This window comes from Melopsittacus undulatus, chromosome 1, assembly GCF_012275295.1.
Source record: "Melopsittacus undulatus isolate bMelUnd1 chromosome 1, bMelUnd1.mat.Z, whole genome shotgun sequence".
NCBI classification, from domain to species: Eukaryota; Metazoa; Chordata; class Aves; order Psittaciformes; family Psittaculidae; genus Melopsittacus; species Melopsittacus undulatus.
The window spans coordinates 62,733,228-62,760,486 of record NC_047527.1 but is presented as its reverse complement, the minus strand read 5'-3'; the positions used below and the strand labels follow the sequence as shown (position 1 = coordinate 62,760,486).

General features: G+C 37.3%; 1 protein-coding gene across 1 annotated transcript in view; it reads right to left on the bottom strand.

Annotated features, from left to right (window-relative positions):
• Nucleotides 1–27,259, bottom strand: part of LOC101875294 (dynein heavy chain 5, axonemal-like) — a 158,839-nt gene that overhangs the window by 100,035 nt on the left and 31,545 nt on the right. The window contains exons 23-41 of the mRNA XM_034061888.1: nucleotides 27,050–27,173; nucleotides 26,777–26,940; nucleotides 25,519–25,611; nucleotides 24,071–24,274; nucleotides 22,468–22,548; nucleotides 21,980–22,384; nucleotides 21,708–21,826; nucleotides 19,573–19,709; nucleotides 18,486–18,648; nucleotides 15,995–16,106; nucleotides 15,549–15,677; nucleotides 14,079–14,278; nucleotides 13,820–13,973; nucleotides 10,515–10,781; nucleotides 10,186–10,314; nucleotides 9,579–9,794; nucleotides 7,826–7,972; nucleotides 4,615–4,787; nucleotides 1,764–1,942 (exon numbers count right to left, since the gene is read on the bottom strand). Coding sequence (XP_033917779.1) covers nucleotides 1,764–1,942; nucleotides 4,615–4,787; nucleotides 7,826–7,972; nucleotides 9,579–9,794; nucleotides 10,186–10,314; nucleotides 10,515–10,781; nucleotides 13,820–13,973; nucleotides 14,079–14,278; nucleotides 15,549–15,677; nucleotides 15,995–16,106; nucleotides 18,486–18,648; nucleotides 19,573–19,709; nucleotides 21,708–21,826; nucleotides 21,980–22,384; nucleotides 22,468–22,548; nucleotides 24,071–24,274; nucleotides 25,519–25,611; nucleotides 26,777–26,940; nucleotides 27,050–27,173 — 3,196 coding nt within the window. The remainder of the gene's footprint in view (nucleotides 1–1,763; nucleotides 1,943–4,614; nucleotides 4,788–7,825; nucleotides 7,973–9,578; nucleotides 9,795–10,185; nucleotides 10,315–10,514; nucleotides 10,782–13,819; nucleotides 13,974–14,078; nucleotides 14,279–15,548; nucleotides 15,678–15,994; nucleotides 16,107–18,485; nucleotides 18,649–19,572; nucleotides 19,710–21,707; nucleotides 21,827–21,979; nucleotides 22,385–22,467; nucleotides 22,549–24,070; nucleotides 24,275–25,518; nucleotides 25,612–26,776; nucleotides 26,941–27,049; nucleotides 27,174–27,259) is intronic.

Sequence of the window (27,259 nt, the reverse complement as noted above, 5' to 3'; positions counted from 1 at the left end):
CTGTCACTAGAGTCCCTAAAGAGGTGTCCATCCCCAGCATCTCTATAGGCCCCCTTCAGATACTGGAAGGCTGCTATGAGGTCTCCATGCAGCCTTCTCTTCTCCAGGCTGAACAGCCCCAACTTTCTCAGCCTATCTTCATACAGGAGGGGCTCCAGTCCCCTGATCATCCTCGTGGCCCTCCTCTGAACTTGTTCCAACACTTCCATGTCCTTTTTATGTTGAGGACACAAGAACTGCACACAACACTCCAGGTGAGGTCTCACGAGAGCAGAGTACCCATACCCTCTGTCCTTCAGTCCAGAAACTCCATTTCATCTCAGACAGACCTTACCTATGTTGTATGTAAGGCTGGGCACAGTTCTACCTCCTGTTATCCTGACTTGCTGATTGCACTTCCTGAAGAATCCCAGAAATACCTGTAGTCTTACCTTCATCCCTGACTCCTGCTGCTCTGAACAAGGGCCCTGGATGGACCCTGGACTCGGCTTATTATTTTACCTTGACTGATGGTCACTGAACAGCTGACAGAACAAGCTGTCACCAGCCTCCCTTCTTAGGCACTGTGGGACTGTGCCCTGGCTAGTGAAGTCCTTGCCCTTGCCTGTGTGGTGGTCATCCTGGGCTCAAACAAAAAAAACAAACCCAAACATCAACATCTACTCTTTGGGATGCAACAAGGAAAAATCCTAAAGATGGATATTCTTTAACAAAGAATTTTTTTCCATATAATATTGCCTCTTACACTTACCATCTGTATATTAAAGGGTTTGGGAATTATGTTCTCTACAGAATGGTGAGGTTCAATTCTAACTCAACAATTTTTCTTTGGGGAAGAATAAAATAAATTAATCATTTGTTCTGTAATGCCACCTGCTGCATGGAGTTAGGAAACTGGGCTCTCAGGCAAGGCCAATGTCCCTCAGCTTTGAATAAATTCAGTTCTTGAAAAAGATTTCATTCTGGTGGGTTTTTGTGGTTTTTTTTTAAAAACAAAACAAAGCAAAACAAAGAAAATGCATACATATGTATACACCCACACACAAGCAAAGGCACAGCAAGTAAACTGTCAACCACGAAACAGCTTAGAGACAATGTAATTCTCTTGTGCCCTGTCATACTGTACATTAATTTCTGTCCCACACAGAACATATTAAGGTAACCAAATAGAGAAATGGAATAAAAGCAGAAAATAAAAGACAGGACTAAAGAGATCTTTAACCATGTGTAAGTAATGTGACAACACTCCCACCACAATCAGTATAGTTATCCTACAGACCTGGTCCTCACATGATGCAAGAATCATACAGCAAAATGGACTCTGCTTATCATGAAAAGTTATCAGAGTTAGACCACCATCTCATTGTTCCAGTGTCAAAAAAAAGTTCTAAAGTTCAAAATAAGACACTGCACCAATTTGCATGTTTCTCTGCCTTGCACAACATTATTGAGTTTTGTGTTTGCTTGTCTTGGTTGGTACAAAAATGGCAAGGGAGGGTTAAACATCCTCTGTGCTTGGGATGATGGGATAAAGGAGTAAACAAAATCAGTAGGAAGGATTAAAATTAAAAGGAAAAGATGACATAGATAGGAAACACCTTCCAAGAATTTTTAAAAAGACTGGAAAACATGCAGAAAAAGTTTAAGAGTGTCTGGAAATAAGAGGTAACAGAGAAGAATATACCCTACTAATCACTGCTAACTCACTAATAAAGAGACAAAACCTTATGACTCTAAAACGAACAAACCAAATTGTTTCTTACCTTTATAGATACGGCCAAGTCCTCTGTAGTCCATTTGGTCTGAACAATTGAAAACAACAACATACTTTCCCAGGCATTTGCCCATGTCTTTAGTTGTTTCTGTTTTCCCTGTCCCTGCAGGTCCTGCTGGTGCACCACCCATACTCATGCCCAGGGCCTGTGCCAGAGTGATGTAACACCTACAGACAAAACAAATGGTACTATCAACCTTTTCCTACTATTAACTACTTGAAGTCCATTAATGTAACCACAGAAGCTGTATTACACAGAGCTGAGGAAGGGGGCAGAAACGGCTATAATTCCATGTGGAAAGTCCTTAGTCACTCTGTTTGCACACTGAAGCTGAGTTACCAAGTACCACGTTTGCTCCACCTGCAGAAAAGCAGGCATGCAGCACAGCAATGACTGCAACAGCCCAGGAAATGCATAGGCAAATTATAAATGCTGAATACCAAAATACTGCAGTATTGTAATTTTCTCATTCTAATCACATGCCACCCCTCCAAGACTCAGCCTCATTCTGCAGCACCCAGACCCATTGGGTTTCTGCTTTTTTCTCCCATCCTCATATTCTGTCCCCAGCACACAAGACAGGCTCTCTGATCTGGCAATGGGAAGGCACAGGGACTAGAAGTAGCTGCTATTCTTGCCATTTCCCTACCAGCATGCCAAATCAAAGCAGGGCTGCCATTCACATGAGGTCTTTGACATCCAGGAGAATGACCAAGAGGAAAGTTTGTAACGGGCAGTGGAGGAAGAAGTGAAGGGATCATGAATCCCAGAATTATCTGCTTCATCCTCCATTCTGGCTTTACATCCTCAGGTTTAAGTCTCAGCATCGTCAGATGGCGTGGAGACTACTGAAGCATGTAGGAAGACTGTTGGGTCTAACCTACATGCTCCACAATCTCAGTAAGCCCATTTTAACACTAAAAAAATTCAATCTATAAAGTCAATAGCTTTATTATTTATCTAGGGAGAGAAAATGGGCACTGAAGAAAACCAAATGATACCAGTTAGTATCACTTCCTATAAAATAACATAATACTCATTCGAATCTAATAGTAGTAATAATGCTTTACCACTTATTACTCAGCAATCAGCTAACAGTCATTCAGTTAATACAGAAAAAAATACCACTCCTAACAATTCTGCTACCAAAAATGAAGCAAAGACAAAATGCATACATAGCACAAGTCCTAAACAGAGCTTCACTTCCATATCATTTTTTTGTATCTGTCATGACATGGTCTGTGCCTGACGTGATGTTTAAGAGCACACAATTTCAAACACACTATCTTAATATAATGTACTACCACCAATGTATATTTATCGTGTGCTTCAGGAATCTTTCTGAACACAAAATCATTAGCCAAAGAGCACTTGACTCCAAGCTGATTAATGGAAAACAGAGATATCATTACCTGAAATCTATCAGAAGGTCATACAAGTCCATATAGTAGTTATAAAAATATTGAAATAGAAAAAGCCTATAAGGGGAATGAAATCTGTTCTTATGCAACAAGGCTTCGGTACTTAAATTTCCCATGCCGACACTAAAAACGTCTCTACTTCAAATACTCTTTCAATATACGACAGTGGATAGCCATCAATCCCTGCAGCTTTGTTTAGCTTTTCCAGGTTTGCTCAAAGACAGATACCTCTGTTCTTTTTTGTTAATATTATTATAGCTTAAATTCATTCTAAAGGCTCATTTTCTTCAATCATGTCACCCTGTGCTAGTTTTCAATCTCATGTGACATAACACCTTGAATCAATCCCAAATCAGCTGGGTTGCATTCTAATTCTGTGAATAAATTTTGGATTACAACAATTTTGTACTGTCTCTCCCAGTGGGCAAAAATATTGTCTGTGTGGTAGTGCTGTCCTACCTACTAATCAATTGCATGCTTACTGCTGCAAACAGATATCTATCTAGCATAGTCGCAGTAGGGTACATAACATAAAATTTGGCAGCTGTGTTACACATTAAAAGCCAGGTATCCAAGTACAGGGGTTTGGCTTTCTTAAATAGCTCACTGGGCATAATTTTGGTTCAGAAATTGGCAAAAATCTGAAATTTCATTAGCAAATAAAATCTAGCACACAGAGAGTGCAAAGACAATCGCAACAGTAATTCAACAGCCTGCAGTCATTCTTCACACAACAAACGACTGAAGATTTGACATTCCTATTCACACTTAAAAGAACAAGCTCTGGCATACCAAATAGATCTCCCTCTTGCCTAGCTGAAGTGCTACTGAGTATTTTAGGAAACTGTGCATCTAATAGAGATCATACTGTACTGTGCTGTATAAATAATACTCCAGTAATTAAAAGTTCTTGCATTTTGCTCTCAGATCTTTTTCTGTGTTTGTAGTCCTGTAATTCTCCCTCCACTTTACTTTAAATGGTATAGGCACTAGTTATTCAATGCTATGTCCTGAGTTACTGCTTTTTCCTTTATGGTAAATCACTTCCTGTAATCCCAAACTCTCATGTAACTAATAGCTTACTGAAAGCAGACAGTGTATTGTTTTTCAGATCCACTCTGTTGAGGCTGGTGAAGGCTGTATGGCGTTCAGGTATATCTATTTTGAGCACAAGTAAATTTTTCAATGCCCACCACAGCACATACAGCTAAAGCGAACGCTCAGAGAATTCAAGACCCCTCCCAGGGATATCTACTTTCACAAGCTGAATATATAAGCACTGGCCTCTGCTGTTCACTAACGATATTGCAGCATTGTAGTGCAAGCAAGGAATTCTGACTCGTGGAAGTTAGAGGAATTAATTTAAAGGAATTAAGTTTTAGCTCCAGAACTATGCCCTGCATTCTTTTTGTAACTACCTGTCAGTTAAGGGAGTTATGACAAGCCTGTCCGTACACCCCAAGTATTCATTGCAGTAGGTGAACTCTACATCTGTGATTTGGATAATGCATTTATCCAGGTCTTCAAGGAAATAAAATCGAGACTGCTTTTGCCATTCAAAATCAGATGGAGACTTGATATTCATACGGACCTATAAGAGAAAAGAAAAATCATTAAAACAGAAAAGAAACAGTCCATACAGAAGAATAAAAATAATCTATTATAAATAAATTCAAGAGTTGGAAGAAAGAGCACAGAATCTGTCAGGATTTAAGATATCTCAAATGATCTTTTAAAACCTCTTGCCCTAAGTTCAACAGTAGCAGTCATATTTGTTCCTTCTTAGTACCTGGTGCAGTGCTGTGGTTTTGACTTTTGGCCTGGGAACAGCACTGATAACACCGATGTTTTTAGTTACTGCTCAAATGTTTACTCTCACAAGGACTTTCTGAGTCTCATGCTCTGCCAGGGAGGAAGGGAAGCCAAGAGGAAGCAGAGAGAGGACACCTGACCCAAACTAGCCAAAGAGGCATTCCATACCATGGCACGTCATGCCCGGGAGGTAAACTGGGATTTACCTGGAAGGGCTAGTTCACTGCTCAGTCAGGCTGGGTATCAGTGGGTAGTGAGCAGTTGTATTCTCTTTTTTTGTTATTTCCCTTGTCATTATTATTATTGGTGGTAGCAGCAGTGATTTGAGTAATACCTTAGTTACTGAATTCTTCTCATCTCAACCCGTGAGAGTTACATTCTTCCGATTCTCCTTCCCTTCCCTCAGGGAGTAGGGGAGGAGGAAGAGGGGGGGAGGGGGGGTAAGAGAGTGTCTCCTTCAGAGATTGACCACCCGAGAGAAGAAAAAAAGATGTGTAACTGCTAAGCACTTCTATTATGTACCTCCCAAAGTATAAAGGTGATAACCACACTGGGAACATAAGCCAGATCAGTTTCATGATCAATGATTCTATTGTATTACAAGTCATTACCATAAAGTACAACGAGACAAGAACCTTAGCCCAAGCCTCCCATCAGATAAACACTAACATAGCAAATACCAGCCATAACTAAGGTACGACATGCTGAAAGTGTGAGATCAGAGACAACTTTGAAAGCCAATAAATCAGCATTGTGACGAATGACTATTAATCCCAAAGAATGAATGCTTATCACAAATATGATTAGACACACCTAGTCAGGTCTGTCATTATCTCAACCCCCCTTGCCCCACACTGGGCACCAAAAAGAACTGTCATGGTTTAAGTGCAGTCAGTAACTCAGAACCACGCAGTCCGTTCACTCACTCCCCCCCTTTCCTCCTCCCCCACTCCCTGAGGGAAGGGGAGGAGAATCAAAAGAATGTAACTCCAATGGCTGAGATGAGAACAATTCAGTAACTAAGGTATAACACAAACCACTAGTGCTACCACCAATAATAATAATAATGATAAGGGAAATAACAAGGGAAGAGAATACAACCGCTCACTGGGCACTGATGCCCAGCCTGACTAAGCAGTGAACTAGCCCTTCTGGGTAAATCCCAGTTTACATCCTGGGCACAACGTGCCGTAGCATAGAGTACCTCTTTGGCTGGTTTGGGTCAGGTGTCCTGTCTCTGCTTCCTCTCGGCTTCCCCTCCTCCCTGGCAGAGCATGAGACTCAGAAAGTCCTTGGTGAGAGTAAACATTTGAGTAGCAACTAAAAACATCAGTGTTATCAGTGCTGTTCCCAGGCCGAAAGTCAAAACCACAGTACTGCACCAGGTACTAAGAAGGAGAAAACATGACTGCTGCTGCCGAACCCAGGACACCTCTCTATGACATGCTCTGAACCTTTTGATCACCTTGACTTTCCTCTGCAATATGTATAGAGATTATGAAGTGTGTCTTACAGAGATACTGAGGAACACTGATGGAAAACTTCATAAAAAAACAAGTAACAATGCTGGTTACACTGCATGGTATCTAGTCCCATTACTCACTGAAATACTAAATCATGGACAACACATTGATACATTGTATACATGTCCATGTGTTTGTTTATTTAGGATGTATTTTTCAGCATGAGCTTGCCACACACATATTTGAAGATCTTAGTTCATTATTTTTGACATTTGATTTCAAAACCTCTGGCCTTTTTAATATAACCATATGCAGTATGTAGCCCTGGTTATCAGTTTTGCAGACATGGTATAAGGTAAAGAGAAGGTTTTGGATTCTCAGCTGCTTCCTTCTACTTTCTCTTAATCACAAAAGAATGTGTTTAGCAGGGAACAGAAACTTTGAAAATGATAATATTACATGTACCAAGTAAGAACCCTTTCCACAGTTTTGAAGTCACCCCTGATTTTTTATTTCACTTACAGACCTTCTAAATTTAACCAATTTTCTGTGATTTAATTTTATTATAGGACATTAAAGTAACTGATAATGAAATTTCCAATTAAAAAATAATTATAAAAATACATTAAAAATTACAGGCAGAGGATAAAATCCTATCTTTATCTTAGAAGCTGTCAGTTTTCTTTCTAATTTTCAGTATTTTTCTTTGTGATTTCCTACCTTTCTTTACACACAGACTTAATTTTTATCTTTCTAACATATGCATAAATTAAACAATGCAGTATTGAATTACTGACTTTTGCATCATGCAAGCTTTTTGAAAGCAATTTACTTCACAGTTTCATCTTTTCAATATATTTATCTAAAGGAAGTCTGGTGCAATTCAATTATAAAAAATATTAAAATATCTGTTGTGGTTATTGTTGCTAGCCTTTTCAAATATATGGAGCCTCACTGCTTTAACCTTTGAATAACTATCACCTTAAATCAACACATAGGCTGGGCTAGAAATCACATGATTGATAGTCATAATAAAGGGACTTTTTTCCATTTACATTTCAATTACATAATGTATTAATTTTTCAATTTGAGAGAATAGTTTAATTTTAAAAGTTAAGCTCTTTCACTTACAGTGACTTTGTGCATACCAACAACTATTTTAAAAACTGAAGTATGAACCTATGGACATACATATAATTCACCCTCACCTCTGCACCACATCTATAAGAAATCAAACTAAATCCGATATGCTGTATCACAGCACTAATGTCAGAGCTACTCAAAGAGAACAGATTGTAAGGTTTGTTTATAATTATTTTTTTATATGTGTTTTGTATGGTTTTCAAAAGCTTACCAAATCATCAAAGATATCCTTCTGGTGCACATGAATGGTGATTAAAGTTTCATATTTTGTGCGCTCCATTCTTGTCAGATTGTGCGTTGTCATGTCAATCAAATCATTTAAAAGGTCCAAAAACTTCTGTTTTGTTGTATGCATTACCTTTTCCACATAGCAAGAGCAACCATATTAATAGAAATATCACTTGTTCTTCCAATGTTTACAACAAAAAATAAAAAAACCTGGAAACATGGGCCTATGACATCTATGATCTGCTTTATATGTGTTAGGCTTGGAATCCTGAATTTAGATTTGCAGGCTGCCCTCCATGAATGCATTCTTAGCATAACAGAGTACAATAACATTATATCTAGGCGAATAGGTCACGTCATAAGGTTTTATTCCTTGACTACTGCTCCTTCTACTATATATTACAACTTCAGCTTATTGAACGCCTGAACATCTTCAGAACTACCAGTCTCTGGTTTTGGGTACTGCACATCAGCCCAGGCAGTACCTATCCTTTAGCAGGAACAGAAACCTGGAGATCTTCTAACCTACATCTTCTAGCCAGAAAATGGGTGAAATAGCGTGTAATTTTAGATGTTAATTCTAAAATAATAATATTTTTGTGACACTAGATTCTGTTACAAAATTCCACAAAATACAATACTGACTGTACAATACTGACTTATATATGCAACATCAGCCTCTGTCAGTGATGTTCCTGCTATATGCAATTTAGAAAGCTCTGAGGTTTCAGAAAGAGCAGTTTGTATATACTCCTATTCAAATGTGTAAAAAAACCTATCTTTCCGCAAATATATGCAAAGCCTAAAACTCACACTGTTTGCTAAATGCTGAATGCTAAAAACCACTGCAAAACTAACAGAGAACTAAACAACCTCCCTGCCCCCCAAACACACACACGCACACACAGTTGTTTTTTAGTTAATGCAAAAGAATCTTTGTGTTTAGTTAACATGTGAACTGACAAGGACCAAAAGCAGGTTTGTGCCCTTTTAAACTTTGTACAGTGAAGAAAATGTAGAACTAATTGGTCTTCCTCATAGTCTAGAGTCTCTGTTTTCATTCAGTATCAAAGCACAGCGTGGCATTTTTTCCCTACATTAATTTTTATGGTAGCATAGTGTGACTAGTTCTTAGTCCAATGTCACTGCATATTCTTGATTGATTTGCAGCTCTTTAGTTCACATCCTCTCCTGCCACCTTCATAGATTCAGTGTTAGTAATAACACCTTGGTGTTAACAGCATCTTCTCTCTACATGTTTGAGATTAAACCATCACCTCCCCAAACAGCTTCTATTCTTTCTCTAAACAAAAATAAAAGTTCAACAGCTGAAGAATCTAATACATTCTGTTAGAGCAGACCAATGCTCATGAAGCACAGCTATTTCCCCAAATTTTGGGAGCTATTCTTTCTTTCCAAATTTAGTTTTGGGAAACTAATAGAATAAAATTCCCTATATTCTCTGACTGAGAAATTGTCCCTTCCAAAGATGACTCTGCTGACAAAACAATACAGAAAATCACAGGATTAGGAACAATTCTAAATCGCATGTTGGGATGAAGAGGTGCGACCTCAACACGTCTTTTATCATTCTGTTTTTCTGCTGGTTTGTATTTTATTCTGATTACTTAACTAGTATTTCGCCCTTTTTTTCTGCACATGACTTTTAACTTTTCACAATATGCACTGTTCCAAACAACAGTTTAATTAATCCCCAAAGATTCATTACATACTACCTTTTTGTCTGTTTTGGTACTGTTCAGTGCCTTCTCTGCATCTCTGGTCCAGATCATTTGAATTCCCAGAAGTCCTATTTGTGCAGGAAACATTGCCTGAAAGTCATACAGCTTAAATCCTGAATCACTAATAGCCATTGATGCCTGTCTAATGATGGTGTGGATTGTTTTCCTAATCCCATCCAGCAGCTGACCTAACCAGAATTCCACGTTACCCTGAAATAAATAAGAAAGTACCTTTAAAGAGTCAGTCCATGAATAATTCACAAGGAGAGAAAAACACCATGTGACTTTTTTTCCCAGACCTTCATACTCCAATTTCCCTCTTTGTTATTTTCTCATCTCTAAAAGGCTCCTCTCTCCTTCTGCTCCATTGTCCTTCTAGAGATATGTGATGGATTTGGCAGTTCGCATTACTATTGCTGAGAAAACAGTAATCATTACAAAATGACACAAATGTCGTGTCCTTTCTGACCTTTGCTCTTCTGTTCACATTGAAAAGTTTTCTTTCAGCTTGTCAAAAAACAGCATGATGCCATACTTTTGGTCTCCAAAACATAAATCTACTTCAAATGAAGTCATGAAAAACTGCAATATATTCCATTACCTGAGCTAAAACTGGTTCAATAATATTGACCTCTTCTCCTTCCTGAGATTCAAACAATAAAATCTGGTCGTAGTTTTTTTCATTAAATCCAACTCGGTTAACATTGTCAAACAAACTTAATAAATGTGCCTACAATAGAATCAGAGAAGATAAAAAAAAAGCTCCATAAACTGATCTGATATGGCATTCTTACTTTGTCTTTAAATCCTGCATTAGAAGATTCTCTACAACTTTTGCTAAGTGAATTCTCTCAACTAAATAACAAAACCCTCCACAGGCCTCACTTCCTAATATTGACTGTAAGAACATTATTGCTTTATTATTTGTACCTGGATAGTGTGGGAATCAGATGCTTGACCCAGGATTTCCAGAAGTACAGGGTCAGACACAAAAAAAAATCTTGGAAATATTAACCGTTTCTTTTCCAAATACCCAGTCAGGGATTTCTGACAGATTTCCAATTGTTCCAGCAAATGTGGTAATAGCTGTGCCAAAGTCTCATCTCCAACACAGCACTGCACGATGTTTGATGTTTCATGGGCTCTCTGCATAATTCTCTGCCATGATTTATCAATGTTCTGAAATCTTCTGGCTTCCTGGAGTATATGAAAAAATGCATTAACTCTTCCTCATGTTTGTCAAATTCCAAAAATTAAAGAATTCCATGAGACAAGGTAACAGTTTAATACTTCCTTTGCTGATCAAGCCTTCTTTGCAGGCCTAATGTATGGATATTTATAGGCATGTTTATAATGATCAGTGCTTATAATGACCAGAGTTCAAATTGCAAGAGAAAGAGTCCAATGGAACACCTCTAGAAATGTCTTTTACTTTATGCTGGGCATCAAAATTATCCACATAAAAGGATTCCAACACACACCAGGAAACTCAGACAGCAGCCTTCTCAGAAATGACAGTTCCTAATAGTAATACACAATGTTATATTGGCTGTTCCACACAGGTTATGAGTGGTAAGTTGTTAATGGTCATACCTGACTAACAAACCCACTATAAATAGTCTGAAGCTGCTCCGTTTGTAAGGTATGGTAGGTGAAGGGATACAAATTCTCAGATACTGATAGCTGGAGAATAAATATTTTCATACCCTGGGTATACTGACTTTAAACACATTTTCTTCATCTAAAACAAATTAAATGGTAATATGGTCACAAATTGTCTGAGAGCTAGAAGTGATATCAAGAGAACACCCAAAGCCATTAACCTTCACAAGGCAGGGTCATACCCATGCCACTACTGAAAAACATTGTTTAAAGACGCTCAATGCTAGAGATTTAGAAGCCCCTCCAGGCAATCTTTGCTACTGGTGACTCTGTTTTAATATCCAAGCTTTATCTTTCTTGTGTGTACACCCATTACTTCCCATCACATTCATAGATACAGAGAACACATTGTTTTCTTCCTGTTGAGAGTAGCCCTTATTTTTAAATAAACATGTCACATCTTGTCTTCAGTTTTTCTTCTCCTTCAAGCCAAACAAGTCTAGTTTGCATAGACTTTTCTTGCACATCATACTTCCTCAATGGATCCTTCCTCATTCTTATCACCCTCCTCTATGTTCTTCCAAATTTGTCTATGTGTTTCTTTAGCCAAAACCCAGTATAATATTCTAGTTACCAGTTACTGCTATTTACACATTCCACTCTTCTGCTGCATTTTACAAACCAGTAATCTAAAACTCATTTTCTGATACTACAATGACAGAAAACATCAAAAGCCTATCAAGATTTAGAGCAACTACAGTTTTTCTTCTATCCACAAAGCTTGTTGCACACCCTACAAATAAATTAGATTTGTTTGACAGGTTTTTGCTCCTAACAAATCCACACTTACTGTTACTCATCTCCTTGTTAACTTCCAGATGCTTACAGACAGTTATTTGTTGCAGTATTCATCCAGGAATTGCAATTAAACCCACTCATCTATCATTACTCCTCCACCAAGCTGCTCCTTCTCCTCCCCCTTTAAAGACAGTCACCACACTTGCTTTTTTCCAGAATACTGGTTCATGTATCATCCTTGCAAGAACTAGCTTTAGCAGTTATCAACTGTGCTGCAGAATTTATCTGCAAAAACTGCTTATTGATTTTCTGATAAGCATTCACAACACAAACAGATCTCATTAAGTAGAAAAAGTACTATTATCTTAAATTGCATTTAATAAAGCTTTACCTACAAACAAAATAATGTTAGTTTTGGAAATTGTAAGCCTTTAATTATAAAAGATGTGTTCTGAAATAAATTAATATTTAAAAATTTCCCAATAATCACATTTTCTTAAGTTACAGCACTGCTGATCCAGTGCTACTGAACTGTAATGTATTGGAACTATATGAAAGACTATAAGCAGACACAACACAGGATGACTTATTCTAGTATTGGTTTCCTGCAGGAAGTCTGATCATCCTTTAACTGTTTTGCAGCTGCTATCACGGAAGGTCATAACTGCCTTTTTAAATAGTTTGAAATTGTCCACACAGACTAGCACACATGCAGCTGCCCAAGTCTTAGAATCATAGAATAGAATCATAGAATATTTAGGGTTGGAAAGGACCTTAAGATCATCTAGTTCCAACACCCCTGCCATGGGCAGGGACACCTCACATTAAACCCTGTCACCCAAGGCTTCGTCCAACCTGGCCTTGAACACTGCCAGGGGAGGAGCATTCACAACCTCCCTGGGCAACCCATTCCAGTGCCTCACCACACATACAGTAAAGAATTTCTTCCTTATATCCAATCTAAACCTCCCCTGTTTAAGTTTTCACCCATTACCCCTTGCCCTGTCACTACAGTCCCTAACAAGGAGTCCATCCCCAGCATCCCTATAGGCCCCCTTCAGATACTGGAAGGCTGCTATGAGGTCTCCATGCAGCCTTCTCCAGGCTGAACAGCCCCAGCTTTCTCAGCCTGTCTTCATATGGGAGGTGCTCCAGTCCCCTGATCATCCTCGTGGCCCTCCTCTGGACTTGTTCCAACAGTTTCATGTCCTTTTTATGTTGAGGACACCAGAACTGCACACAATACTCCAAGTGAGGTCTCACGAGAGCAGAGTAGAGGGACAGGATCACCCCCTTTGACCTGCTGGTCACGCTCCTTTTGATGCAGCCAGAATATGGTTGGCTTTCTGGGCTGCAAGTGCACACTGAAGCCAGCTCATGTTCATTTTCTCATCAACCATCATCTTGCATCATCCCTCTGTGGGACATCATCATATTTGAGTCCTAGCAAGTACAGCTTTCATAGAGAAAATCTTTTATTCTATTATTGCATAATGTAGAGCCTATAAACATGTGTGCACTAGGACAAAGGGTATTTGTATATATGGTAAAAGCAATAAAGCAGTTTTGTACCAACAAGTAGTCCCAAGCCCTCTACTATCATATGATTCACTAACATTGCAAGCTGAGAGGAACATTTGAGCCTGAATTGCAGGCAATCCTGCTCCTGTTCTAAGCAATTCAAACAGACAGACCTCACTCTGGCAAAGCTTCTTCTGATGTGCACATGCACTGCTCACAAAACTTAAGTACATTGGCAAGTAAACTCTGTGATGCAGCTGATCTCTTGGTACAACACACTGTCATTAACATACTGTTATCATAAATCAACATACCTGAGGCAATTGTTTTGCAATGTCTCCACCAACAAACACAGCTTCAAGGTAAATCCAGAGATTTTGTACAGTAATCCAGTTTTCAATTATCTCTGCAGTATTGGTCAACTTCTGAACCCACTGTTGTATGGTGGACTTATACGCTGCATTATACCTGTGCATGAATGCAAGTTGAAGGGAAAAAGAATTTAATGTGGTCATTCTTTTCTTTTGCATTTGATTACATTCACAAAATATATGCATTTATTAAGTTTTGTACCTATTGCTCATAAGCGACCCCAATATCATGAGGCTGTCTTCCACCAAAGCTATTTTCTCCAGTGTATCTGATCCTTTCAAAAGGAGTTCTCCTCGAGTTTTGAACTGGACAAAACTGAAAGCATGAGTATTCCATTCACTGATAACATGTTTCAATTTTGCTTCAATATCCTTTTCTTTAACAGAACTGATGCAGATGTCCTGTGTAAAAATTAAACAAGTAAATGACATTTCTCTAAGGCTAATAAAATGCACACTTACAAAGACAACTAAATTTCACTGGCTAGATCCAATCTTCAGTGTAAGTTCTAGCTAATGAAAATATATATGTAAACACATCAAAATTATTATATTACAAACTAGCATATATTATAGTACTGCTTGTAACAAACATTTCATCTTCACTAGTACTAGCACCTTATGCATTTGAAAGTTCACTGACTCAGTGAATCTGCAGGCAGAATTTGCCTCTCTGTATTAAAATTTGAAGTCAAACACACCTACTGAAGGGTTTAAGGAAAATATGCATTACCCATTAAAACCAACACAGTTCAAGAATTGAGTGTACATGGACAACATGACTGCCTGCTTCTCATTAAACACAGTGAGGACTGTCATAAAACTGGTTATTGCATCAGAGATAAAAGGAGTAACTACACAAATTGGACCCCAAATTCACTTTCAGTAGTATACTGGATTCCATCACAGGTTTAAAGTCTTTGAGTGTAAGACTGTAAGCCTGAACCTTTCATATGACTTAAATTCTTGTCTGGAAATCTGGACAGCAGAGATTTGATTTTATGTTTTTGTCTCAGCATTGCTCTTTTGTGTCAGGTTGCTAATCTGGAGGGACCACAGATCAAGCTATGTGACAACAGAACTGAAGTTAGAAACTGTTGAGCTTTTCCATATTTATTTTTAACTATACTTTGTTCTTGCAAAAGATGAGCATAAAGCAAATACACTTGCTAGATAATTACTTCCCCAAAACAGAGGGGGCAATAGCTTCACAGTTAGTGTACATTACAGAAGCGTCCTCATTGCTCTGTGCTCCTGTGAAGAGACACTTCTGAAATACAAAAGAATCTTGTTCTCCTTCAATCCTACATCCCCAACTTCTACTGTGTGTGTTCCAAGGATTTTGAGCCCTTAACAGGATTAGACTTATATCAACTATTTTTTCTCTCTAAGAAGATATATAAAAGGAAGAAAAAAATTAAATAAGCAGACCCTAAACCAGAAGCATAACAAAATCACATTACTCTTAAAACAATGTAATTCCTTCTATGGAAGGATTACTGTAATACCATCTATCTATTTAACCCTTCTCCAGAATGAAAAGGAAATAAACTAACCATCGCTGGCAATAGCAGCTACCAAACTCCATTTTTAAACTAGAAACAGTATTTCAAAAGCACAGAGCCCCAGATCACAAGTTATTCATTAACAGCAAACAGAAAAGTACATGTACCTCAATCTCTTCTTTATATTTTAATAAAGGGGCATCCATTATGTTTTTCAATGAGAAATTTTCAGAGTCAACATTAAAGTGATGACCAGTTACTTGTGCAATTCTTTCCCAGTGCCGTGACTTCATTGCCTAGAAAAGTCCATAGGAATTAGGGAAGATTTTTGCAAATTCTGTTACCTTTATGAGTAGAATGATCACATACTTTTGCACTGCATGTGTTAAGTAAATTGAAGAGACTTGATTTCCATTCCACTGAAAGTATTAATAATTCTAATCACATTATTGTTTTACTTTTCTGTAACTAAGCCTAGCTAGATTTTTGCCATAAATATAGCTGCTTTTATCTATAAAAAGGAATTATGGAAAGCATCTTATAGTCATACAATATACTCTTCAAAAGAGTTTTTGAACTGAATCTTATCTCTAAATTATTATGCTGAACATACTTTGTTTGCCATCATTTCAAGCAAAGAACAGCTCTCTGTGAAGTCATCAATTTTCTTTTTTAGGTCTTGAAAAGCTTGCCAGTCCTTCAATGCTTTCGGTAACTTGCGGATTCTTTAAAAAGGACACAAAAAAGGAAGAAATATTTTATTCTTTAAAATCACAATCCACCATTTAAGAGTAAAATATCTTCTCATTTTTCAACTAGTGAACTAGTGGACTACAAATAAAAATTCAGTTGCAGGTTGGAAACATAATATATAGCTGATTGTTTTTGATCACAGGCATGAAACACTACTTAAGACAGTAAAAAATCACACTAGAAGGATTCGGTTTCTATTTTAGTTTGAATTAAAGGAAGTTAATTTCAAGTGCAAAACTGTGTCTGAACTTCAAGTTTTGGAGTGTGTTTGTTTTACTAAAACTTTAAAAATACATCTGATCTTGTAAAGGGGAATAAGGATTAAAAAACATGTATTATTCAAGCAAAATAAAGTACATGCTAAATTAAAACTGACCTGCTTGCAAACAGAAAAATACTTCTGTTTCAATCAAACAAGGCCTATTTTGTACCTACTTTGTATGAAAGATATTTAAAGCAGTATATCTTCCTTTATACACAATTTCAAGATGAAAGAAAGAAAAAGAAAATGAAGAACATCTTGTACTGAGAACTGTCACAGCTCCACTTGCTTCTAGCAAATCATGCCAGTTTTCATCTGTCAAAGCTCTGGACCAAAGACTGACAGTAGTTCTCTTACTGCTCAATGGCACAAATTAAAAGCTGCATAAAACGAAAAATTCCTTCAAAGAAATTCTCCATTTTTCACAGCTCAAAATCAGACAGATCTGTCACTCACACAATGCGGGAGCATGTGTGAATTCTTCACGGCTTGCTGGTAAGAGGTAGGTATGAACATATGCATCTTGTCATGACACTACAATCACTGTAGTCTTTCACCTTGAATCCAGCAATAGTATTAAGTATGTAGAGCAAAACATTGCTGAATGGAAAATTATACTATGCCAAGTATTGATAAGACTTTAAGAAACAGTTCCTGCTACCTCTGTGCTGTGCATCTCAAGTAACATTCTTCTAAACTCTGTATTAGGCTGGCAATTACAAATGGAATCTCTTAGCTTGGTAATGAAAACTGTTTTTTATTATTATTTTTTTATAGCTCTTCTTCCTTGCTTTGATCTCAGTAGTATCTTCTAACAGCAAGTTCTCTGAGTTACACACTGGGTTAATATTTGACTAAAAACCTGAGCACAAGTAAGTTGTCTTATAATTTTCAAAGATTTGGGATGAAATCAAAAACGCAGATGTGGTCTCAGTCTCTTGAATGATACCAAAATGGAAGTGAAATCTCTCTCAGGTCACACTGGAGAACTCAAAATCAAAAGCTTATCAGAACTACTGGTGAAGCAAAGACACAGCAGCTGTTCCAGAAGAGAGGCTCTGCAGGAAAGAGCTCTTGAGTATGAAAGTGATCAGAGGCACTGCATAAAGAGGTGAAAAAAAAAATGCTATGCAAAAATAATAAAAGAAGAAAGAAAACAGAGACAGTTCACTTTTTTATTCCAATAGATATGCACCAGATAAGAACATTGCATTTATTTTCAAACTTTTGCATGTAATTTGATTCTCATGTATATTCACAAATTCTCGTTAAGAGTAAAACATAGACTGGTATACGTAACTACTCAAAAGAAATGGATGCACAGAATACTTAAGACCTGCATATAGCCTCTCCACTTTTGCCAGTAACAAAATTCCCCTTTTCTAGCAATTCCATCCATACACCAGTGCCAGAAATTAGAATTTAGAGAAAGCTGCCAAAGATGAGACAACCCAAATCCTGTTAATTCATATGCCACGCTGCCTGGGAAAAGCAACAAGCTGGTCAAGGAAGTATTGCAGACCCAACTGTGGCTGTTGAAAAGCCAAAGGTGCATCTTTACCAAGAGGGGAGAAAAATTCCTCTGACTTCAGCAAAGCATGATTTGACATAATAGTTACTTTGCCTGCAATGTGGAAAACATTATTTCTCTCAAACCTCATAAATAACCCATAAATAACATAAATAGTACAGCTATCTAGCCTTCTTGAAATAACAATTTTAATCCATATAAACATGCAGAAGTAGATAGTAACTTCAAAATTCTAACATCACAGACTGACAGTTAACTGTAAACTAAATAAGTAGGTGGATTTAGGTGGTTTCAGGAAACCACCATGCCACAGATTCATGTACCTTATTATATAAGCTAAAACCTACTATGCTGGTATATCCCAACATGCATAAAGCGACTCACAGAGCAAAGTTCATGCACCAGTCTAAAACTAACGCAGCTGTGCTGAATGCTTGAGCAAGCCTGAGCTTGAAATAAAGCAACAGATTTTTGTCCCTCAAAGCAATTTTCACAAGCTAATTAACACAGAGAGCTGAGAAATAAAAATTGTCTGAACTTCAACATATAAAAACTTACTTGTTTTGAAAATCCAGAAGTTCGCTGTTAATTTTTTCAAGATTTAAATCATTCCAAAGCATTTCATTGTATCCGTCAATACTAGCAATAACTGAATTATAAAGACTGTAAAGTTTCTGAAGCAATGAAAGCTCACGTTTAATTTTGTGCAGTTCAGGATATTCTGTTTCAAATTTTAAAATAGAAATTTGTGAGTGTTAATTAAGTACAACAATATTCATGAACATAAAAATCCATGTATTTCTAAACTTGGTATGTAATAAACGTACAAAATCAGACTTGCAGTCTTTTACATAGTATCTAGAATGAGAAATTTTTCCAGTTACTTTATGTAAGAAGATCAGTAACTGATGATTTTTTATAAATATTCTTCTATAACAGTAGATGTAATTTTTTTACTTGGGAGAAGAGACCAGCCACATCCTCACTCCATCTTCCTTCTGGTAGTTGTAGAGAGCAATAAGGTCCCCCCCTGAGCCTTCTCTGCTCCAGACTAAACAACTCCAGTTCCCTCAGCTGTTCCTCATCAGACATGTAAGATTGTTTAGTTTCTTTCATATCTTTGGTAATTCCTACTTAAATATATTGCAATTATTGTGTATGTCTTCAGACAGGAAAATAAACTGAATTTAGTAAGTACAAATTGAAGTATTCAATTTAAACCACAGTCTTCCAGACTTGTACTGCGTCTAAAAAAGAGACATAAGGATATTACAAATCAGTTGCACAGCACAAGGGAATTCATTTTATATCTGAAGCAGGGACAACCTGAGTACTTTGGCAACACGTTTCCCAAATTTGGACATGGAAGAATACAGACAGGAGATATGCTTAACTCTGAACAGAACAAGCAAGACTGGTAGGCAGCTGGACCCTGAGATACACCAGCAGTGTGATATTTTTCCACCTGATATTTATGTATGTGCAGACAGAGAGCCAGTTTCACATGTCTTTTCATAGGAAAGACAATAATAACATACTGCAAAGAATTTTTCTACAATAAATCCATCACTGAATGCATGTAGCAAGACCCATAAGGAAAAATTAATAGCCCAGGACCAGGTATCCATATCCCCTGAGAAACTACCTGTGATAGGAAGACCAAATAATTCTTCCCCACCAGAAAGAGAGATATATTTCCTCCATAGTTCATCAAATTTGGCTTGGAAGATCTGTAATCTGTCACTTGCTTCATGGGGAGGAACATTCTCCTCAGTGGGGCCACTGTAAAAAACAAACCAAATTCAGTGCAAGTATCAAATATACAGGTTTTACGAGGAAGCACAACAGAACCCAGACCTTTCTCACTGAAGAGTATTGAATATTTTCTAACATTTTTTCCAGAGAGTTTCACAAAAGACAATAAAGAGAAAATGGAAAGTATATCCAGTGTCTCAACAGTACATATTGAGTAGTCCCAGAAAAAAAGCTCAACTTATTTTCTAATAATGAAATTCATTACCATACATCTTACAACCAGCTAAAAAGATCTACAAGTGTTTTTTCTTTGATATATTCTATTACTTTTATAAAATAAATTTTAATTATTATTTTCATTTACATTCTTAAAAAGGGAAACACAGTGGGTATATATATAATTGAGGGCTGAAAACTGTAGTAGCTGGTATTAGAACTATAATTCAGCACTTAGAAAAATAACATAAAAATATGATTTTGCCCTAATGAGTTCATCTCAGCTGGAAGACCAGGTGTAACCCCCAGCTTTCATGCCTGGGACCACTTCTTGGCTGCATCATAAGATTCTGGGATGAGAACTGTAAGTATATAATTTTCTGTTGTGCCATGATTATTTCTAGAAAGTTACAGGCATATGGGCATCAGAGAGCAGTGCAGGTTGGCTGCTCAAAAAGGAAAACAGAATCAGGAGATGAAAGCAATAACACAGTCAGCAGAGGCAGCTGGATCACAGTCCTAGAGCAGCTGTGCAACGAAAGCAGGGCAAGCCTGGGTGCGGTAGTCAGGTTCAAATGAGAGTCTACATCTTTAGACAAATCCACAATGATCACAGAAGACCAAGGTCAAGTGGGGAAGGCAAGTCAGCAAGTCAGGGTCTGGAGCAGGTCTAGTGAAAGTAACCAGAGTGGAACACAGTCCTGTGGTTACCAAGATGCTCTGAGATCAGGCTGAGATCTGTGCATTGGGATCCAGGTTAAGGTCAGTATGGTCCATGGACAGGCAAAGGCCTAGCTAGTGACAGAGGTGGAGCTGTAGGTCAGGGAAGGGGAGCAAGCAGTGAAGCCTCATCTTACAAGCAGATTCCACAGAAAGAGGTGTTAGTCTTGTTGAGGCCTCCAAAGAGTTCTCTGTCCTGGGAGTTCTCTGTCACCAAAAGAAAGCAGAAGCCCTCAGCTGCATTAGCTCTAAGTTGGCCCCGAGCCCAGGCAGCTGGACCTTCAGAAGGGAGCATGCTCTCAGGGTACCTACAGCTGGTAGGAGCTATGGGGTGTTTCCAGGAATTCCTTTGGAATTCCTCTGAGAGCAGAACTGCAGGCAGCTGTATGCGTGCATCCACATCAGCAACTTGGTACTCTAGTAGGTGCAAATTCACCTTGCGCCTATAGCTGGAGTCTTGAAGCTTGCACTCAAATGTACTGCTAGTGTACCTTCAAGAAGTTTCACTGCTGGTGAAGCAAAGGTTGAAGCCAAGCACCTGGTTACCGTCTGAACTACCCTGCTTGTAACACCAATGCAAAAGCACCTGCCCTAGGAGAAGAGTACACATTCTCCAAGTCCCTCGAGGGGTGTGTGCTCTATGCAAACACCGAATTCTGTTCATAACAGCAAGGCAGCCTGCAGAGGCTGTACATAAAACTGCTTCACACTGCCCAGGGGGTATAGGTGCACAGTGCCTGCCTTGGGTCAGCTGCTGATGAGAACTTCATTGCCAAAGAAAACTACACTGTGCATGCCCTGTCCTGAAAAAAACTTTAAATTTGGATCATGATTGAGAATTTGATTTTTTTTTTTTATTTCCCCAACCTATTAACTCCTCTGGAATTTCACCAAGTCCAACACTGAAATCATGGGAATGAGTCTGTGACAGTAAGAGTATCTATCTTATATTATTCTGAATTTAACCTTTTTTTTTTCCAGCTGTCATACATTGAGGCTGTACTGCACTTACTTTCTGAAGCCCTTCAGATACACCATTTTTGAGCAATCACTAATGAAGCATAGCTGTATGTACCACAGATCACCTACTTTTCATCATAATCTTTGTAAAATGCTGTAGTATCAATCTGGAATTTTTTTATATCGCTCAGTAAATCTGTCTTCATATCTGGCTGTACTTTCAGCAGCAAGTCCTCAACCTTCAGTGCCTATATGCAAAGAGGAATAACAGGCATAAAAGTGGCAGGAAAAGAAAAGCACTGAATTTTGAAAAAATAGTTTAGTTCTGACATTTCAACATTGAAAAGGCTGACAGCAGATTTGCTGTGTATATGATTTGAGAAATAATACAGCTAGGGTACCTGTGTGTTTAGGTTCTTCCAGGCATAAGCCAATCCATCAACTCTTTCTGTATTTCCATCTTGAAAGAGTAGGTTGTGTTTATGAAGCACAGAGTAAGATTCTTCTATAGGTCCAACTGTCATGTCAATTTTAATCTCATTCTCTCTAATTTCCTTTAGTGCTTCCATTGCTCCCCGTACATCATCAAGATCATGGATAGGTCTGCTTAACCTCTTGCTAACATTTTCAATGAATGAATAAACTTCATCCATGTCTGTGGCAGACTTTTTATTCAAAGCTAATCCAAATGTTCTTTGTCTTGAGCGGCACTCCTGAATTAAAGCTATTTTCAATGACTCTGTCGCAATATCCACTGATTCCAGCACACAGTGATTTGGGAGTTCTCTGATTTGCTTTTCTAATTGCTAAGACAAACACGAGGGTTAGGCTTTTATTTGCATTACAATTTATCTGAATAGTTCTATTTTATTAAAGATATAATACTTACAGAAAAGTATCTGATTTGAGTTTGGAATTCAGCCATTGTTGGTTTAGTATCTGTAAATTCCCTCACTTTTTCCTCTGCATCCTAGATAAAATAAATTTAACAATTATCACTGGTATTACAATAACCAATGGGGGCCTCAGCTGCCTGTTGAACTGTGCAAACACAAACACTCCCTCTCTAAAAGATCTTAAGATGTCAGCATTAACATCAAACGATATATCTCACTTGAATTGCCTTTCCTGACTCTTTGTACAGTACCCTTTAAAGCACTTGAAATCTATCTGTAACTCAGAAACTGACACAGATCAGGATATCCCTTATCCACCCAAATATTACTACAAAATTACAGTGTAGCTGCTAAAACTTTGCTGGAAATACCTCCTTTCCTTCTGTCTGAAAACCTCCAAAAGCAGCTCACAACCTTTAATAGGTATTACATGGTAGTAATTGCACTAAGCCATCTTCACTGTTCCTGAAACAGTACATTTAACTGCAATTTCTAGCTACAAATGGCCTGGCCATTTGGAGAAAGCACAGTTTGGCAGGAAGGATGGATCTGAGTGAAGAAGGAACATTTACCTTGTTGAAGCTTGCTTAAATGCTAGAGCACTGAGCATCCTTCCTTTTCATAAGGTAGGTTAGTATCTGCAGAGGTGAGAACTTTAGTGTCACCAGCTCAATAAATGTGCTTGATTATTGGCTCAATTACACACAAATGGTCTTCACCCAGTTCAATAACATTCATCTATAGCCTGCCCTGTGAGGTCCCTGAGAAGCTATTACAGCTGCTCTGGCCAATAATGAGTTCCCAGTTGTCCCACAGACATTACTAAGGGGTAACTGCCAACTCCTGAAGAATTTGAAGGTTAAGGAAAAGATTAATTTTAGAAGATATTAGTAAAAAGGAAACATTATTATGCAACTGAATCACCTAATCTGGTTGTGTCTTGTCAGGGTGAAATGACATACCATCAACATGTGGTTAGCTCAAACAGTATCTCCAAAAACTGAGGTAACTAAGTATTAAGATTTTGAACCCCGAAAGCCATGAAGAGGTGGAAATGTCTCCTCATAGCTTTTTATGTGATTGTACCCACTTCCTCATGAAGACAGTTCCATCAGCCCTGATTCACTTCTGCTCTGGAATCCTTATTACCAGAAAGATTTCCTAGATTTAGTTTATAATTTTTGTGAAGAAATAGAAAACCTGCTTTTAGTAGTGGCTTATGAAGAACTAGTCAGTTTAATATTCAGAAGTAGTTCTGTAGTCAGCAGTTTCTTGGAGATTCTGCTAAATTATTCTTTTTTATAACCTATGCATACAAGATGCTGTGAGAAAGATGCACATGCATATGAAAGCACAAGCTTGATTATGCTCCAACAATTCTTTTTATGCTTCTATTTTCTTCCTTAGTTTAATTGGTAAAGAATTACAAGTCTCTTAAAGGAAAGAGTTATTATGAGGATATGGATTCTACCATGAAACCAATTATTCCTACTGAGCACACTTATCCTTACTGACATGTAAGAATATGTATGCAAGACAGAACAATTTAAAAGATTTCAAAACATATCAACATACTTTATTAAATATGTTTCTAACCTTCTCCCAGATGCCTGAAAATTCATAAAAGCTGTTCAGAAGATCTGCTGCTTCAGTTTTAAGATATAAAATAATTGTATTTAGTTGCATCACCACTTTGTTTATATCCTTATGCTCGATGATCTGCTTGTCTAGAGGTTTCAGTGCCACCATCCTGGTGAGTCTGCTCTCATCACCTAGCTCTACAGCAACAGCTTGTTCAATCTGGTACAAATTAAACAAGAAAAACCATATGTCCAGTAGTTCCATTTATTTATTTATTTATACGTTATACAATGCTAAATAATGCACACACAATAAGTACCTCTAAGGACAAATGGAAAGCGCAGAGAAAGCACTCACAAGGATATTCCCTGTTCTTAGCTTGGATTTTTACAGAACTATAGTTGTAGTGTTAAATATGATTTTATAAAATATTGCCATGTGGAGCTCTATATTAATAAACTCTGAATGACATAGGTCAAATATGCATCATATACAAATAAAACTGTCCTGTTTCCTGCTCCTACACAACTGCTCAGTCGTTCCGAATTTCTTCAGTTTAGAATTATAATCTATGCGATCTACATTTTTTGGCCAGAAAAAACACCTGACGGCAGTAGAAGGTTGGCTTCTGCTTGAGGAAATGGAATTCAAGCTCCTCTCTCCTAGTTGGGGTTTGGGGATTTTTTTCTTGGGGTAGGGGTGTTTGTTTGTTGTTGGGTTTCTTTTAATTATTATTATTTATTTGCAGAGTTTTTTTCATTGAAATGACCTTTTTTTAATCTCAGATTGGCAAAAAAGGAAGGTACTTTTACATACACTTTCCAGCACAGATCTACACAGTTCTGTATTTCATTATCAAAGGAGAGAATTAAGCCCATTTGATTACCATTACTGTGTGTTTCTATACTTCAAGTCTCAATTTCTACCTATATGTCAGACCCTCCTAAGATTTTAGTACTCATTTCATGCCAGTTAAAATATTTACATTGCATTTACTGGAGCATTGTATGCAGCCTGAAAGTTAAACTTAAAATACAGTTCTTTGCCTGAGAAGGCATAATAATATATACTCAGCTAGTAGTACCCTGTACAATGACAGAAAGGATACAACTGTCTAAAAATTATTCTGGTCCTCCTATATACACACACAGTGAAATCCAGTACTTTTGTTAATTGTAGCTAATACTGAGTATTACTCAGCTAGTAATGCTGGTTTTCATACATTATCTATGCTATCATCACCATACTTGAACAGCTTTTGATTTTAATATTAGAAACCACAAAACATAAGGTTTATGACTTATTACTCTTATGTTCAATCTCTTGGTATATAGATTAAAAACTAGGCTTTCACTTACTGAGAAGATCCACCAGACTATGAAGTATTGGTACAGAACATATTCTTATGAGATTAAGAAACTTTCACCAAAATATTAAATTTTTGAAATAATCAAAATTCTCACCTGCTGCTGTTTATGATGTAAGTAAGCAAATTTCCACAGGGGGATATCTTTGGCTATTGATAATACGATATTTACTGCTTTGTTTACAACACCCTGAAAACAGCAAAATATTCATCTTGAGCACACAGAGGGATTATGACAAGTAACAGGAGAAAAGACAAAGAAAAGTGGGGAGGGGTGGAAAACCTCCAAGCAATGCCAAAATTAAAAATTATACCTCTACCTTTACAGAAATATTCTAATAAGTAATAAGCATGAAGCAAGATCACCAAAAATACATATTGTAAGGAGAAAGAATACTCCATAAGGTTTTATTGCAGTGTTTCTACATTTATGTAGGTTTCAAACAAGAGCATAAGAGAACTTTATGAACTTTAACCATGCATCACTGGGGCTCATAACTTAATTATAGTACTATTTCCCCTCAAACTGGTTATAAACTTCGTTATTTGTTATCAATAATAATAGTTTTCACGTTCACATCAGAATGCCTGAATACATTTGTCTAAATTTATGATGGTATAGTCTATTATCTATACAGGCAGCTATATAAATTAATATATAACTCCTATCTATGCTATTTTAAAATTACACTTTGTGGTCTGATTTCTTACTGACAGTACCATGAAAGCTGCAAACAAGATCTGAGGGATAATTCAACACCAGTTTTGACAGTGGCAGTGCTAAATGAGAAGTCCACAAATCCACATCATAAACAACTAATACTTTGTGAATAATTTCAGACATCGTATGTGTGTAAGAACTTTGCTGAGCTAGTAATAAGGTTAAATAAGTGATCGTATTTTTTCACACTTTAGGGCTTCAGGCTGGTAATATTTTTCTTTATATTTCAACATACAGAACACTGATTTATGAATGATACTTAAAACTGATCCCATCATTTTATATTTTGAAAGAGTTTCAGGAGACTAAAAAGTCAAATCAGGCTGTACCAATGGCATTAATTTTTATTTCTGCATTCACTTTGAAATGTTTGCCTTTAAGTAGAGATTTATTAGCATGAGTTTCTTGGCTTTCAGGAAAACACTTGCTTCTACTGGCCAGCATAACAAACCAGATCAGTGGCTTCGTGTCCTAGCACCCAGTGACGTCATGAACTCAGGTGAGTTTTAATCTTCTTTTTTTTTCCCCTTCCTTTCAGTTCTTATACCAGATAAAACTTGCACATGTTGTTTTAAAATAACACATTTTAAAATGTTTTAGCATAAATGACTGAGATGTGCAATTATTTTGTTACCTGAATATCTTCAAGACTTGGTCTCAAGACAACATTTGGAATAGCCAGTTGAATTGCAGCTCTGAACAAAGGAACTCTCTGTGTTTCTATGAACTTAGTCACCTGATACCTAGAGTCAACAACACGCAATCGATGTCTTAAGGACTCTAACGAAGTCTTCATGCCTAAATAATTTGATATTTAAGTGAGGTTAGATTTTTACCAAAATAAGCTTGGGGAAAAAAATAATCTTAAAGTGATATTAAAATTAAACATATCTGAAAGAAGACTCACATCTGACCAAAGAGTCAGTATTCTTCTGACAAAGCTGAGCTATCAGATTATAGCAATTACAGGACAGGCATTCTTGGCAGCGTGTTTTGTGTTTCACATCTAGATGTGTACAGGCATATGAATCCTGAAGAGTGAAAAGGAAATTCTTAGGAAAACAAACAAGCTATCCAGTGTGTAAGTGAAATATCAAGTATCTGACTAGGTTATAAA